The 19,451-nt window shown below is 40.8% G+C and overlaps 1 protein-coding gene across 1 annotated transcript in view; it reads right to left on the reverse strand.

Annotated features, from left to right (window-relative positions):
- EBF2 (EBF transcription factor 2) overlaps positions 1–19,451 on the reverse strand; it is a 90,499-nt gene that overhangs the window by 69,385 nt on the left and 1,663 nt on the right. Inside the window, exons 2-5 of the mRNA XM_088443238.1 lie at positions 16,521–16,677; positions 14,935–14,998; positions 12,792–12,847; positions 12,189–12,262 (exon numbers count right to left, since the gene is read on the reverse strand). Coding sequence (XP_088299364.1) covers positions 12,189–12,262; positions 12,792–12,847; positions 14,935–14,998; positions 16,521–16,677 — 351 coding nt within the window. The remainder of the gene's footprint in view (positions 1–12,188; positions 12,263–12,791; positions 12,848–14,934; positions 14,999–16,520; positions 16,678–19,451) is intronic.

The raw sequence follows: 19,451 nt of genomic DNA on the forward strand, positions 1-19,451 counted from the left end.
ACTAATTAACCAACCAATCAGTTTTGTCCTAGGGTTATTTATACCATATAATGGACAATGGGGAACACTTTTGACTTGAAAAAGGCTACAGCAGTAGCCGAAACGCGTTGTCGTTCCCTACAGGAGCCTGGAGACCTCACCTACATTCAGCGTCCGTTCGCACTCCCTTCAAAGATACAAGCTGGCGGCTGTTGCCCTGATCAACCTCCGGTTCATCGGGAGTCTTACTGCCTAAGTAGCTGAGATTGTACCTACTATTTGAGCCGCTGGGACGCTCACCTCCTGCTCACCTCCCTATTCACTGCATTACCGCTACTCCACTGACACGACTATCACCTGGCTGTTATCCAGAGCCGAGGGACATCACCGTCTGGCATCGTCCGTGCCACCGCCGCACTGAGACGGCTGTCATCTGGCGCAATATACACAGGTGAACAACATCGTTCACAGTTTTCACCCTACAGTGCCCCGGCTACTGACAATCCGCTACGAGGTACTTTGGTATACTCTGGTGTAGGCTGGTAGCCGGCATCACCTAACGCTGACGGTGTATACTTGGCTTAATACATTAACTACTCCTGTTGCCCACGGCTCCAGTTTTACATTCCCACGGCTGTTGCTGTGCACACAGGGACACAGCCGCATATGTTGGAGGAGGCTGAATGTTGATATTTTAATTATAAGTGAGTTTCAAATCAGCTGCCATTACATGCAGCGTTAAGTTATTGATAAGGTGCCTTCAGGAGAAAGGATGTCTATTACATTTTTGATATACCTCTTATATTGAATTGTACACGAGACTTTCTACAGAAGGTTGGATATACCTCTATCTGGTCACATTGTACTTGTACGAGACTCTCCTTATTATTGTCTTTTTTCAAGGATCTCCAGGGTTACCATTATCACTACTATCAGTGTTTCTATATATTGCTACAATCCAATATAGATTGGTTAATTATATTCAGTTGTGTTATCTGTGTGCTTACATTTATTGTTTTATATTACTGAGAGTCTGATCAACTCTCTTGTATGTATTATGTGTATGTCATAATTCTATGTATTCGGCATTTTAGCCTTATTACAATAAATTGTTTTTTACATTATATGTGTTGAACTGATGTCCCGTCATAGACTCTAGAGCGCAGTTTTTATTTTGCTCTGCCACCAATTACACCAAATATAGAACAATCACATTTTGAACACACACATAGATACACACACACACACAAGGATGCACAGACAAAATAACAAGTAGAGATACACATACACATACACAGGCACACACACATACACACAGAGGGGTCTATGTACTAAGCAGTGATAAGTGACAGAGTGAAAAGTGATAAGTCTGTGATAAGTGCCAGCCAATCAGCTCCCAACTGTCATCTCACAGGCTGTGTTTGAAAAATGACAGTTGGTAGCTGATTGGCTGGCACTTATCACAGACTTATCACTTTTCACTCTGTCACTTATCACTGCTTAGTACATAGACCCCATAGTTTCATAGACACATATGATACGCAGACACACACACACCGAATCACACATAGAGATACACAGACACACACATACACGGATGCAAAGACACAATCTCAAGTAGAGATACACACATAGACACACAGTTTCACAGACACACACACCGAATCACACATGGAGATACATAGACACACACATACACGGATGCAAAGACACAATCACAAGTAGAGATACACACATAGACACCCAGTTTCACAGTCACACACACCGAATCACACATGGAGATACACAGACACACACATACACGGATGCAAAGACACAATCACAAGTAGAGATACACACAAAGACACAGTTTCACAGACACACACACCGAATCACACATAGAGATACACAGACACACACACACAGACACACACAATAGAGATTCACAGACACACACACATCGAATCATACATAGGGGCCCATTTATCATTAAATATTTATGGCTTACTCCTAAAAAACACCCATTTTTGGAGTGTGTGTGCGTGGGGGGGGGATAACCGCAAATATTTAGTATTACACCCATGTATGAAGGAGGGACCACAGCAGATATCGCCGATACCTGCAGTGATCCCTCTATTCCCGCTGGCAGCTGCTTCCCCCATAAGTTTCTATGGGGGATCCGATGCTGACAGATTTTCCAAAATCTGGAAAGCGATGCGTTCCGGAGTTTGGCTCTTGCAGCTACTGCCGGGGGAGGGGGGAAGGTTCCTTAGCGGGAATGCACATGCGCAGTAGCCCTGACCGCACTCCGGGAACATCGTAGGGATAATTCGGAGCCCCTATCCCTGCATTTGCCAGATTATACATTCCGGTGCTGTGATTGCATCTTGCAATGCGATCATAGGAGGTAATATCATGCCCAGAGCACATTGCACATGCCATCATTAATAAATGGGCCCCATAGAGATACACAGACACACACCAAATCACACAATGATACACAAACACACACACACCTAATCACACATAATGATACACAAACACACACACACCGAATCACACATAATGATACACAGACACACACCGAATCACACATAATGATACACAGACACACACACACCGAATCACACATAATGATACACAGACACACACACCGAATCCCACATAATGATACACAGACACACACCGAATCACACATAATGATACACAGACACACACACCGAATCACACATAATGATACACAGACATATACACACCGAATCACACATAATGATATGCAGACAAACACACCGAATCACACATAATGATACACAAACACACACACCGAATCACACATAATGATACACAGACACACACACACCGAATCACACGTAATGATACACAGATACACACACCAAATCACACATAATGATATACAGACAAACAAACACACCGAATCACACACAATGATACACAAACACACACACTCACCGAATTACACATAATGATACACAAACACATACACCAAATCACACATAATGATACACAAACACACACACCGAATCACACATAATGATACACAGACACACACACACCAAATCACACATAATGATACACAAACACACACACCGAATCACACATAATGATACACAGACACACACACACACACACAGAATCACACACAATGATACACAGACACACACACCGAATCACACATAATGATACACAAACACACACCAAATCACACATAATGATATACAGACAAACACACCGAATCACAGACAATGATACACAAACACACACACTCACCGAATGACACATAATGATACACAAACACACACACCGAATGACACATAATGATAAACAAACACACACCGAATCACACATAATGATACACAAACACACACACACAGAATCACACATAATGATACACAAACACACACACCGAATCACACATAATGATACACAGACACACACACACACACACAGAATCACACATAATGATACACAGACACACACACCGAATCACACATAATGATACACAAACACACACCGAATCACACATAATGATACACAGACACACACACACACCGAATCACACATAATGATACACAGACACACACCGAATCACACACAATGATACACAGACACACACACCGAATCACACATAATGATACACAGACACACACACCGAATCACACATAATGATACACAGACACATACACCGAATCACACACAATGATACACAGACACACACACCGAATCACACATAATGATACACAGACATATTCACACATAATGATACACAAACACACACCGAATCACACATAATGATACACAAACACACACACACACACACACACACCGAATCACACATAATGATACACAGATACACACACCAAATCACACATAATGATACACAAACACACACACCGAATCACACATAATGATACACAGACACACACACACAGAATCACACATAATGATACACGGACACACACACCGAATCACTCATAATGATACACAAACACACACCGAATCACACATAATGATACACACACACCGAATCACACATAATGATACACAGACACACACCGAATCACACACAATGATACACAGACACACACACCGAATCACACATAATGATACACAGACACACACACCGAATCACACATAATGATACACAGACACACACACCGAATCACACATAATGATACACAGATATATACACACCAAATCACACATAATGATACACAAACACACATCGAATCACACATAATGATACACAAACACACACACACACCGAATCACACATAATGATACACAAACACACACCGAATCACACATAATGATACACAGACACACACACAAACAGAATCACACATAATGATACACAGACACACACCGAATCACACATAATGATACACAAACACACCGAATCACACATAATGATACACAGACACACACACACACCGAATCACACATAATGATACACAGACACACAACAAATCACACACAATGATACACAGACACACACACACCGAATCACACATAATGATACACAGACACACACACCAAATCACACATAATGATACACAGACACACACACCGAATCACACACAATGATGATACACAGACACACACACCGAATCACACATAATGATACACAGACATATACACACCGAATCACACATAATGATACACAAACACACACCGAATCACACATAATGATACACAAACACACACACACACACCGAATCACACATAATGATATACAGACACACACACACCGAATCACAAATAATGATACACAGACACACACACACATACCCAGACACACACCAAATCACACATGATACACAAACACACACACTCACCGAATCACACATAATGATACACAGACACACACACACACACTGAATCACACATAATGATACACAAACACACACACACACACCGAATCACAGATAATGATACACAGACACACACACACACTGAATCACACATAATGATACACAGACACACACACACACAAACACACCGAATCACACATAATGATACACAGACACACACACACACACACCGAATCACACATAATGATACACAGACACACACCGAATCACACATAATGATACACAAACACACACACACTGAATCACACATAATGATACACAGACATATACACATCGAATCACACATAATGATACACAAACACACACACTGAATCACACATAGAGATACATGCACACACAGACACACACATGGAGATTCACACACACACACACACACACACACACACACACACACACACACACACACACACACACACACACCCACACACTGAGGGCCACAGCCTGTAACATGACAGTTGGGAGCTAATTGGCTGGTGGTTTATTATTCTCAACTTTATCACTTTCCAGAGCTTAGTTCATCTCCCCCTGAAACACACATAAAGACACACACACAATTCACAGACACACAGAGATACACAGCCACCAAATCACACACACACACACACACACACACACACACACACACACACACACACACACACACACACACACACACACACACACACACACACATATGTCTGTTTATATATGCACACACATATACACAGACACACACTCACACATAAAGATACACAGACACACATGTGCACTGAGATACACAGACACATTGTGCAGTGTTGGTCTGGGAGAGGACAGAGCAGTTAGGAATGTGCCTGCTGTATTGTACAATCAGTACATACATGCCCAGATACAATCATTTAATCAAACTGAATATCCAAATGAATAACTTTAACTGTTACTCACACAAACCCACAATAATCAAACATGACTGCTGCAACCAGTTTGAGTGAAGAAACAATTCTGTCTGTGTATGGCTACTATTATGAGCAAGCCCCATGGGCCATTATGTACAATGAAAACATGACAAAACTTATTTCTTTCCCCTAATAATAATATTTCAAATCAAGGCCCAAATGTCTCTTCAATAAGTGTCTAAAATTGTTCAATATGAGGATAACATACTTATGCTATTATATTACCCGGTAGATACTTATTACAATACTGTTTGTATATAGTGGCAACAAAGATGTATTATGGAAAAACAAATAGATATATACTTATAGCAAAATACCTTTCTCTCTACAACTGACATGTCTAAGGGTCACAATAATTAGATATCTTCAGTGTGTTTTGGTTTAATGCACTAATATATTCTACCTTTCTGGGGAAAATGTCAGAAGCTGCAACAAATATAATATTAATTACTTTCGTTAATAAACTACTTCACCTTCATTTTTCTCCAATATAATTTTTACTCTACACTGAATACAGAAATCCCTCTAAACCTTCCTTTAATAGATGAGCTCCGTAACATCAGTGTTAATGAAATTTGAAAGAAAAATAACAAATACTTATGTGAAAATGACAGATACCAAGGAAATCATGACCTATGTATCTCAATAACCCCATCAGTGCATTAAATGACTGTATAACACCATAATCACAATGTAGGTAGCGTCAGCTCTCCAGCTGTTGTCAGAACTACAACTCCCAGCATACCCTGTCCTGCCAATCTCAGCAGTGCATTCAGCATAGCTCAGATAGAGAACTACAAATTCCAGCATGCCCTTGCAGCTATACACCCATAACAGCAGTCAGACATTGCCTAAACTTGCCATAAAAATGGCGCTGTAAAGATTGTGCCTGTACTAATGGCATATCAGCGAGTGCTGAGCAGTGTACAGTCCACATGGGGCAAATCAGGTCATGCCCAAAAGATCTGTCCAGATGCACAATTCTCTGCGCCCACACATAGCTCTGCATATAGCCCGTGTGCCGGGGCTGGACTGCCATCAGCCTTTGTACTGCATTCTGCTCCTGCTGATTGCATAACAAAAGTGTATAAATTCCCACCATCTGTCTGAGCAGGCCAGGGTGACCGGCAGCCGCCTAGTACTGAGTCCCAGCTGTGAGGGTTGCAGGCTGTCAGTGTCTCTTATTAAGCAGCTATAGGGTCAATGTAGCACCATCAGTCTGGTACACATGACAATGTCCTTTATAGATGGCTGCAGCACAGACATAGCATAAAGAAGATACACCAATATAAAACAGGACCCAACAAGTCTTCTCTATTGCAGAACACTGGAAAACTCCTGGTGCTAATTTAACACGTGGTCATCTTTTATAGTTAAACTCTAATTGCTTTGCTTAGGTCTTCCTGAAATCCCGCACTGCACCAGCCCCCCTATATCTTTTAGAGTGGTGTCTGGTCCAGACATTTACCAAGCTTTCAGAAAAGCTCTTGTTCTGACACTGGCCCTGAGCTGTCCCTAGTTTAATCAGGAGCGCACACTTCTTTATACAGCCCCTTCTCTCATTGTCCTTCCTACATTCTATTCATTGTGCTCTGAGAGATTATCAATGGGTGGCTGCATGTATGTTATAAATCTGTACCTTTTATACTGACAGTTGTATAAAAATTTACTGACATCCCATTTTCCAATGTTTTTTTACTGACATAGAACTCATGAAGTAATAAAACTTATGCCAAAGTTAAAATAGTAGCATATAGAGGAAAAAGGGGCTCCGGAAATGACCATAGAGGGCTTATATGCCCTTTTAGACATATGTAGATTAATTTCGTTCTGGGCCTTTAAAAGATTTAATTATTTCGATATGTTCCTTGTCTGCATTTCTTATCAACTGCTCCTGGATGTAATAACTAATGAGGTGTCCTGCTTTGGACATAGCTCCACCTTGTATATCCCCTTTACTCCCGGTCTATGTTGTTGCTAAAGAGTAGAAAGTGTTAATGGCTCCACTTTCTGCCCCCGTCCCTGGTGGTGGGCCCTTGTTACACCTTTTGAATTTCCAGAGTTCTTGATGAAAACTGACAACTCTCTGATCCACGATGAGACACAAGTCACTAATTGGGTGCACTTACTAATTAGCCTTTTGTTCCTTGGCTGAATCAGTAAGGAGTCAGGAATGAACAAAATGGCTGCTAGATATATATAATTAGAGACGTTAGTAGCTAAACATTGTCTATGCTACGAAAGGGCAGGTAGACGATACACACTAGTAGAAGGACAGGTGATGCTCTGGTCCTGGAGGTGCGGAGAAGTAAAGTCAGCAGTAGTGGAGAATTGATACAGAATCCCCAAACAAGGGTTTTATATAAATTATAGTATTGGGAGACTATAACCAATCATAGATTAAAACTCTGACATGAGGACTGCAGGACTTAAATTGTTACAATATTTATTATTTATCTGGTTCTATAAGGCCTGACAATTTACTTATCATGGCAACAACATATTACAAAAATACAAGCGGGGACAGGGATTCTAATAGGAGCCGCCCCATGGTGTGTTAGATGTGATTGCTAAGGGAAGCAGTCGGGAAGCCTGCGGTCGCAATGCCGACCGCCAGCTTCCCAACTGTCTAATCCCGGCAAGGTACAAATGACAGGCATCGAAATCTCGACGCCTGTCAGACCTATGCCGGGAGCCCGACACCTGGCTTACCGATCTTAGGTAAGGTGAGCACCAGGGGCGGACAGCCGCGGGGGGGAGAGGGTTAGGTTAGGGGCTCCTGGGGGGGATTTAGGGTTAGGCACCCCCCCCCGGGAGGTTAGGATTAGGCTAGGGGGAGGGGACGTTAGGGTTAGGCACCCCCGAGGTAGGTTAGGGTTAGACACCCCCCCGGGAGACTTAGGGATAGGTTGTGGGGAAGGGGGGTTAGGTTTAGGCACTTAGAGGGGGGTTAGGGTTAGGCACTTGGGGGGGAGGTTAGGCACCCCTAAAGGAGAATTAGGGTTGGGAATTAGGTTAGTTATACTCACCTTAATAGATGATCAGGATTTCCTCCTCTGTCGGCTGCCGCTGTCAGGATCAGAACCGCCGGCCATGCGGCCAGCAGTAAATCATACTGATTCCATTGCCAATACCATCGCTTCATTTCGCCTTAGGGACACCAGCGCGGTTCTGCACATATGCGGTCTGCTAGACTCACATGTGCTAATGGAAAAGAGCCCCCCCATAAAATTCACCTCCTGCAGGGACTACCTTGCAGTGGCTGTGGCTTCCTGCTAATCACAGCCAGACAGGCAGTCCCATGGAGGGGTGTTTACTCGCCTTGAAAATGCCAGTCCGGACTGCAGTTAGCAGAGAGAGCACTTCCAATGGAAAACCACTTTCCTGCTATAATGGCAGCCCTATCTGGCTTCTAGTGGCTGCAGCGAGTGCAGTCCCTAGAAGCTTGGGCTGCTTGTTAATTTGTGCGCCTGTGCAGCATTGCAATCCCGCGGACAAGCCACACATTTCAGAGCAGCAGAGAGTGCAGATGACAGACCCATTTGGAATCACAGGTAGGACCCGCTGCTGGTGAGTACCTACCAAAAGTGGTTCAGGAAAGAACAAATGGTGAACCAGCAAAAGGGTAATTGGTGCCCAAGGCTCATTGCTGTGCATGGGGAGTGAAGGCTAGCCCATCTGGCCCACTCCTACAGTGCAGCTATGGTAGCACAAGTTGCAAAAAACATTAATACTGGCTATGATAGAGAGGTGTCAGAACACGCCGTACGACACACCGTACATCACAGCCTGCTGCATATGAGGCAGACCACTCGGAGTGCACATGCTGACCAATGTCCACTGCCGAAAGCGCCTACAATGGGTACATGAGTATCAGAACTTGACCATGGAGCAATGGAAGAAAGTAGCCTGGTCTAGTGAATTGCGTTTTATTTTTACATCATGTGGACAGACAGGTGTGTGTTCATTATTTACCTGGGGAAAAGATGGCAAAAGGAGGCACTATGGGAAGAAGGCAAGCCAGCAGAGCCAGTGTAACGCTCTGGGCAATGTTCTGCAGGGAAACCTTGGGTCCTGGCATTTATGTGGGTGTTACATTGACAGGTACCACCTACCTAAACATTGTTGCAGACCAAGTACACCCCTTGGAGGCAGCAGTATTCCCTGATGGCAGTGGGCTCTTTCAGCAGAATAGTGCGCCCTGCTACAGTACAAACACTGCTCAGGAATGCTTTAAGAAACACGACAAAGAGATCAAGGTGTTGACTTGGCCCAGATCTCAGTTCAATCAAGCATTTGTGGGATGTGCTAGAAAAACAAGTCCGAGCCATGGAGGTCCCACCTCGCAATGTACAGGACTTAAAGGATCTGTTGCTAACGTCTTCGTTCCACATACCACTGGCCAACTTCAGAGTTCATGCCTCGCCGAGTCAGAGCTGTTTTGGCGTCACAAGGGGGACCTAAACAATATTAGGCAGGTGGTATATATATATATATAACGCCTTGTTGCAATACTTCATTTGATGATATAGGGTAGAGAGACTACATGAATGGTATAGGCAGGTTCTGCAACTTATTCCCATTGAAGCCAAGGACAAATGTCTGTAGGATCATTGTATTCTTTATTGCCTTTTCCGTAACATGCTGGTAACATCTTTTGCACAGTTGTGCTCTGCCCGTGGGTATATAGGATGAGCATGCACATTGCCCATGTCTTACAGAACACAGTGTTTGTCAGCTGAGTGCTAGATGATTTTTATTACTGTAAGATTACTACAGCATAGTAATAGAAAACGGTGGCACCAAGTAACCTGCCATTTGCTTAGTTCATAACAGACATTCTTTGTTATCTCGCCAATTCCTCTAATCAATTACAGGAACTTAGCCAGCCTGATTGTATTAATATGGTCCCCTCAGAGATCTGCATTACATGAAAATTCTAATTCACTGTCACAGATTTATAGGGGGCATATTCATTAATAAAATGTGATGGCCTCACGCAAATTATGGATCTGACAGAGCAAATTGCGGTAGCAAATCCAAATCTACCAGAGCAATTCACTAATGCTCCGGTGCTGGGGCACCTGCTTCGAAAAAGCAGCAGTTCTACAATCCGTATCATGTTACTGTGCACACATAACTTTATTTCAGCGAGTGCTGAAGGAAATGCAAGGATCCAAATGGATCCTTTTTCACATACCGGATCTCCTTCCAATATGAAGGAGCAGTGTCAGCAGGCTAACGCCATCTATAATTGCCATTGGTAACCACAGTCAAGTACTGGAAACTTTCATTCTGCGATCTAGAGTGTCTAGCTATGTGCCACCCCACTCCATTTCTGTGCCCTTAAGAAAGTGTGATGCCCAGGTACAAATAATGATTAGTGCTAAACGGATATACATTATGAAAGTGCACTTATCACCTTAACACGTTGCACACAGCCATTTTGTGGGCTGAATCAATTTTTATGTGGATACAGTCTATCAAATCACTAGGAACTTGTGACATCACTGAGGCATTGTTGTGCCTCATACCTCAGTCTTATCATCAGTTCCTAATGTTTAGTGGATTGAATGTTAATCCAGTCCACATAATTACATCCTTTACTGTTTGTAGGTGCTGATAGATAGATAGATAGATAGATAGATAGATAGATAGATAGATAGATAGATAGATAGATAGATAGATAGATGATAGGAATAGATACAAATGATACTTGACAACCATAATTGTTTACAGGCCAATGACTGAGGGGTCTATTTACTAAGCAGTGTTAGGAGACAGAGAGAAAAGTGATAAGAAAGTGATAAGGTGCTAGCCAATCAGCTCCCAACTGCCATCTCACAGGCTGTGTTTGAAAAATGACAGTTGGGAGCTGATTGGCTGGCACCTTATCACTTTCTTATCACTTTTCACTCTGTCTCCTAACACTGCTTAGTAAATAGACCCCTGAGGCTCCAGATCAGCACTGGCATTACTTTCTGTGCGTGCACAAATGGGGCGTGACCTCGCCGCACGCCCCCATCACTCAGTATCCCGGCCGAGCAATGAGCTGGGAGGTGGAGCTGCTCGCTCAGGTTTCAGGCTGAACTGGCCCATCAGGCCATCGGCCCTTCTGGCATTTTCCAGAAGTGCCAGATGGCCAGTCCAGTCTTTCTATGAAATATGTTGCCTCTTGATACACAAATGATTATATTCAGAATATTAATTGCAGTAATAAAGTTCAAAATGCACTAAAAAGGAGCAGTGCTGTGTCCACGCGCAAAGTGGCTCATGCAATAAACTTGCACTTGTATCCCCCAATCCCTCTTTTGGTGCATGTGATATGTAGTTTAGGTAATGCGCTCTGTTTTGCTAATCTAGCATTTGACTAACTGACAGTAGATGCAGAAACAAGGAGTAGAAAGTCGGGGGTTATCATTACCTGCACATGACCTCGTGTGTGAGTAGAACGCGGCACATCTCCGGGTTCTTGTTCTGTCCTTCATATGCTATTGGCTGCAGGCAGAGAGCAGGTGCAATGTGTTACTGACCACAGGTCACAATATCTGTGGTTTTTATTATACATGCAGTTTTGTCATTTTAATCTTATTTGAGGCCTAGGATGGGTAGCAATACAGCATACATGACTGACCCATCAATTCAATACTGCATACTAGTACAATGGAAATAAAATAGAAATCAATTATTGAATGCATAAATGGGGAGCTAGATTATGATATGCTCAGCTAGAACTTGGCACCATCGGAGACACCTGGTTAGTTGTGGTAAGTCAGAATGTAGAAACCTGTAAGCAGGCCTCACATAGTCAATCAGGGAAACCATATGCTACTGACTCTATTGGGACATTCATTTGGAATACCAGTAATATGTCTGAGTCGATAAAGTTACTAACTACTATTAATGAGACCTAAAGTCTCCGTTTTATCCTCGGTGCTGATCCAGTACCTGGGTTCCAGACTGGTACCTTATAATGCAAAGTGGGCATTGCAATAGGTGGCTCTCCATCTGTGAGTAGAGAACGTACCTGTTTTGTCACTGAGTCAATAAGTCTCACAAAAAGATCTTGCTCAGTCCGCACACCTGGAGAAAAATAAAAGGGAAATGAGCAGCAGAAAGAAAGGCCGTAGAGTGCAGATGTCACCTAGAGGCAGTGGAGGCAGCCATTGTATGTTCATGCGATAATGATGCTAAAATATCAGAGCGTGATCATCTTTCAGCCATCCGTGTGTGTGTGTGCGTGTGCGTGTGTGTGCGTGTAATCACTGGTACTCTTACATCTACATTTATTTATTGTGACCTGAATGAGACACAGTGTTAATGCAGAAAAGGGAGTGAGGCAAAAGAAATGTAGGCAAATACATATATATATATATATATATATGTATTGTAACATTTTTCTATTGATTTATAATTAACATCAAAATGTACCCTCCCCCAAAAGAAACACACATTACAGGTTGAGTCTCCCATATCCAAATATTCTGAAATTCAGATTTTTTTTGGCATGACTGAGATAATGAAACCTTTGATTTTTGATGGTTCAATGTACACAAACTTTATATAAGGCACAAATTATTAAAAATATAGTATAAAATTACCTGCAGGCTGTGTGTGTAAGGTGTATATAACACATAAATGCATTCTGTGCATATATAATTATAACAATAATAATAACAATAACAATATCTGTTATTTATATGGTGCCACGAGGGGTACACAGTGTCTTACAAAGTATGTGAGCAAAAACAGCGCAAACAAAACAAGATACAAAGAAAGTGCAAAAGACAGTAGAAAACATTGCAGAGCATGGGATACAAGCTGTATAACCATATACCCACAGAAGTAGCGCCAGCTGCTAAACCCAAAGGTTCGGTGCCGCTGTGGGCAGGAGATGAAGATGATATATGGGAGGCAGGAAGAAGCACATGAGGGAAGAGCACCCTGCTTGTGAGAGCTTACACACTTTATAGGTACTATACTACCTCGGCTGATGCGTGCACTAAGATACTTCTGCATTCTGCAGTTACAGTTTTTGCTGTTTTTTTCTGTTTTTTTTTTATAAATAATTTTGTATTTAACCTTTAAATGTTATAGGTGACATGTCCTGCATTGCTAGATTAGTGCAGAGTGAGTGCTCAGTTTTTCATAATATATAAGATCTGTACAATGTACAATGTATGAGATAGATAGATAGATATGAGATAGATATGAGATAGATAGATAGATAGATAGATAGATAGATAGATAGACAGACATATATGAGATAGATAGATAGATAGATAGATAATGAGATAGATAGATAATGAGATAGATAGATAAATAGATATGAGATATATAATTTTGTATTTAACCTCTAAATGTTATAGGTGACATGTCCTGCATTGCTAGATTAGTGCAGGGTGAGTGCTCAGTTTTTCAAAATATATAAGATCTGTACAATGTACAATGTATGAGATAGATAGATAGATATGAGATAGATATGAGATAGATAGATAGATAGATAGATAGATAGATAGATAGATAGATAGACAGACATATATGAGATAGATAGATAGATAGATAGATAATGAGATAGATAGATAATGAGATAGATAGATAAATAGATATGAGATATATAATTTTGTATTTAACCTCTAAATGTTATAGGTGACATGTCCTGCATTGCTAGATTAGTGCAGGGTGAGTGCTCAGTTTTTCAAAATATATAAGATCTGTACAATGTACAATGTATGAGATAGATAGATAGATAGATATGAGATAGATATGAGATAGATAGATAGATAGATAGATAGATAGATAGATAGATAGATAGATAGATAGATAGACAGACATATATGAGATAGATAGATAGATAATGAGATAGATAGATAATGAGATAGATAGATAAATAGATATGAGATATATAATTTTGTATTTAACCTCTAAATGTTATAGGTGACATGTCCTGCATTGCTAGATTAGTGCAGGGTGAGTGCTCAGTTTTTCATAATATATAAGATCTGTACAATGTACAATGTATGAGATAGATAGATAGATAAATAGATATGAGATAGATAGATATGAGATAGATAGATAGATAGATAGATAGATAGATAGATAGATAGATAATGTAGATAGATAGATAGATAATGTAGATATACAGTATTATGCATTATCTGGGCACTCACCGTTGCTGTAGAGGAGCTGCAGTCGGTAGTGAGTGCCGTTATTGGTTTTCTCATTGCTCAGCTCCTTTTACATTAGAAAAAAACGTGTAATAATACATTCAGTGAATAGACATGTATCAAGCACTCACCTGCAAAGTTATATCATACAGTATGTACACACAATACTAGGTTATCAATATTAATTAAACTTTCTTTTTTATACCCAGACAAACTTAATAGGTAACTTGATCATAAAATGTATTCCACTATTTCTAAAGTCCTTGATATTCACTATTTTCTAATAAATAATGCTTTTCACATTGCAATCAGCTTTCTCCGAGTCATTTCTAATAGGTACATACAGTAGAGCTCAGCGTTCCATATTCAGTATTCAGCGTTTCATGCCAAATTACTGCCCCATAGACAATAATACTGTAAATATCCAACACTATACTCGGGAGGAATATTCTGTATATTACATATCAATGTTCATTTCGCCAGTCGCATTCACTGCAGGTCTGACAACCTGAGCCACAATATAGCCCACCTGTGGCTCTTCAGCTCTCCTGGAACAACAAGTCCCAGCATGCGATAATATGTAGCTCACAACGGAAAGCCATGTGTAGATAATGTAGGCTAAACATATCACAGTATATGTCAGGGGCACATGTACAGAGCCAGAGCTTTATACAGCATAACAAAGGTAACCTATCTACAAGAACAGATATATATACCATAAATATGTACTAAAATATGTATATGTATATATACCATAATATTTACTAACACACACACACATATATATATATATATATATATATATATATATATATATATATATATATAATAACTATATAACGGCTCATTCGGGACAGCTAATACGGTATCCTGGGCTCTATGGTCCTTCAGTATAAGCACATTTGAGAACCCCTGAACGAGGAATAAATCAGGGCACTTGTGTCTCTTACATACATGTGCGTAGCATGTCACTAATTATATGACTGCAATATTCATTATCACACCCTGGCACAGTACTCCTTAGCCTAATATAATATTTATAAGGATTATTGGGCAGTCACCCTGACACAGTATACCATATGTAATACTATTTATAATGCAATGTCACAGAACACCCCAATGCAATACAAAATGTAATATATAATAACTGCCACTGTGCATGAGAAATATTCCAATGTACTGTACACTGTAATGTCTCCCTGTCATAGGACCTTTCGTATATACAGTAGTACTGGGGTAATGTTTGATAACACAACTCACTGTGCAAAACTGCTCATTTTGTGTTACACATGTAGGATCTATCTGTACAGTATATAATGTATCAGTATGATATATAAGAACAGGTTGGCCCTTCCCTGTACACCACATCTACAGTAGCTATGTGATGACATTTATCAAAGTCAGATCCTCACTGTCTACTTCTTGAAGTCGTGTGTTCACTGTATGCCATAAATATAGGCACTGTACGTAATGTAATGTAAAATCAGACCTTCACTGTATACTGGATCTTTACTGTATATCATATAATATAATGCAAATAGTATAATATACACACCAGGTATATACCAGGTTAGTATCAGAGTACCCACCTTGTCATTCTCCACGAAGTCCACGAAGCTGGTGCGCTCTATCTCCACGGGCTGCCCCTGCCGGTCATACAGCGCCAGCACGAAGTGGAAGAAGTTGGATTTCCGCAGATTGGATGGAGGCTGCTTCTCAAAGTGTGCCCGGGACACTGCCACCCCACTGCAAGGGACATATATACATGTATATACATATATACAGTACTACTATCACCACAGTACATTCTGTTATATGTGCCCGGGACACTGCCACCCCACTGCAAGGGACATATATACATGTATATACATATGTACAGTACTACTATCACCACAGTACATTCTGTTATATGTGCCCGGGACACTGCCACCCCACTGCAAGGGACATATATACATGTATATACATATGTACAGTACTACTATCACCACAGTACATTCTGTTATATGTGCCCGGGACACTGCCACCCCACTGCAAGGGACATATATACATGTATATACATATGTACAGTACTACTATCACCACAGTACATTCTGTTATATATGCCCGGGACACTGCCACCCCACTGCAAGGGACATATATATACAGTACTACTGCCACAGTACATCCTGTTATATGTGCCCGGGACACTGCCACCCCACTGCAAGGGACATATATACAGTATATACATATATACAGTACTACTGCCACAGTACATCCTGTTATATGTGCCCGGGACACTGCCACCCCACTGCAAGGGACATATATACAGTATATACATATATACAGTACTACTATCACCACAGTACATTCTGTTATATGTGCCCGGGACACTGCCACCCCACTGCAAGGGACATATATACATGTATATACATATGTACAGTACTACTATCACCACAGTACATTCTGTTATATGTGCCCGGGACACTGCCACCCCACTGCAAGGGACATATATACATGTATATACATATGTACAGTACTACTATCACCACAGTACATTCTGTTATATATGCCCGGGACACTGCCACCCCACTGCAAGGGACATATATATACAGTACTACTGCCACAGTACATCCTGTTATATGTGCCCGGGACACTGCCACCCCACTGCAAGGGACATATATACAGTATATACATATATACAGTACTACTGCCACAGTACATCCTGTTATATGTGCCCGGGACACTGCCACCCCACTGCAAGGGACATATATACAGTATATACATATATACAGTACTACTGCCACAGTACATCCTGTTATATGTGCCCGGGACACTGCCACCCCACTGCAAGGGACATATATACATGTATATACATATGTACAGTACTACTATCACCACAGTACATCCTGTTATATGTGCCCGGGACACTGCCACCCCACTGCAAGGGACATATATACAGTATATACATATATACACTACTACTGCCACAGTACATCCTGTTATATGTGCCCGGGACACTGCCACCCCACTGCAAGGGAAATATATACATGTATATACATATATACAGTACTACTGCCACAGTGCATCCTGTTATATGTGCCCGGTACACTGCCACCCCACTGCAAGGGATATATATATACATATGTACACTACTACTGCTACAGTACATCCTGTTATATGTGCCCGGGACACTGCCACCCCACTGCAAGGGACATATACACATGTATATACATATATACAGTACTACTGTCACAGTGCATCCTGTTATATGTGCCCGGGAGTCATACTGTACATACATATATACAACACTACTACCACTGTGCTTCCTGACATACATGCCCTGTACATTTGCCACTCCAATGCCCGCATGTAATGTTATATTGAATGTGGGCTGTACTCGGCCATCCTGCTGTACGGGACTACCTAATGCTGCTTCTAATTACTAATGACAATGATCCACTAATGTGTAATGATACAAATTATTGTATCATTACTGATGTACTGACTGCAAAGCCCTATACTGCAGCATTACTTTCCCACTGCTCCTAATGTACTGCTAACTATACAATGTACCTGACACCTCATTGCACAGAACATGTGTAACGTATTTATTTACAGCATGTGTTTGTGTGAGTCTGTGTGTGTCTGTGTGTAAATATATATTAGCAAATATATATTTTTAATTACATATATACATACATACATACACGCCATATAGGACAATCATGCTCATCACTGTATTGTACAGTAGCTGCACTGTCGCCACACTGCAAAGGACACAAGTATCCACGCTGTATCTATTCATATACAGCGAGGCAAGCTACATGCTATACATATATATATATATATGTGTGTGTGTGTGTGTGTGTGTGTGTGTGTGTGTGTGTGTGTGTGTGTGTGTCACTATCTATCTATCTATCTATCTATCTATCTATCTATCTATCTATCTATCTATATCTATATTACTGAGAGAAGTATATGTATCCTACCTGTGCGGTGTATACAAACATTTCTACAGTACGGGAGCTACAAACGTAAATGTTTAGCTATAGTGACTGCTCTGGCATTTGAGTACAGTAATTGATCTCTGCTAAATTATTACCAGTCCTATCACATGGAGGACACTTTCTTCTATGTTACCTACCGCTTTTCTGCAAGATACACAGCATGTGTGTGTGAATAATATGTATATATATATATGTATATATATATATATATAGATATATATATATTACAAGTTACATTGCACATAGATAAAGTATTAGATACAGTATTTAGTACACTACAGTATCTGCATTGCTGTTTCCGTTTCCCCAAATGTTCCCCGTGCGAGTTATTTCTGTAGAAGTTTCTGACACTGATTTCTATGAAAGTTTTCCTTCTGCTTGATGTAAATGATTTTAGTGCTACAAAACACAACCTTCATATGGAATAATTATTACATGTATATATATATGTTTATTATGTTTATGAGTTACACTATGCAAATATATATAGTCATGCAGGTTATACGTTGCGGTATACTATGCACTCAATTCTAT

Source organism: Taudactylus pleione, unplaced genomic scaffold (assembly GCF_031769625.1).
Source record: "Taudactylus pleione unplaced genomic scaffold, aTauple2 ptg000329l, whole genome shotgun sequence".
In the NCBI taxonomy this organism is placed as follows: Eukaryota; Metazoa; Chordata; class Amphibia; order Anura; family Myobatrachidae; genus Taudactylus; species Taudactylus pleione.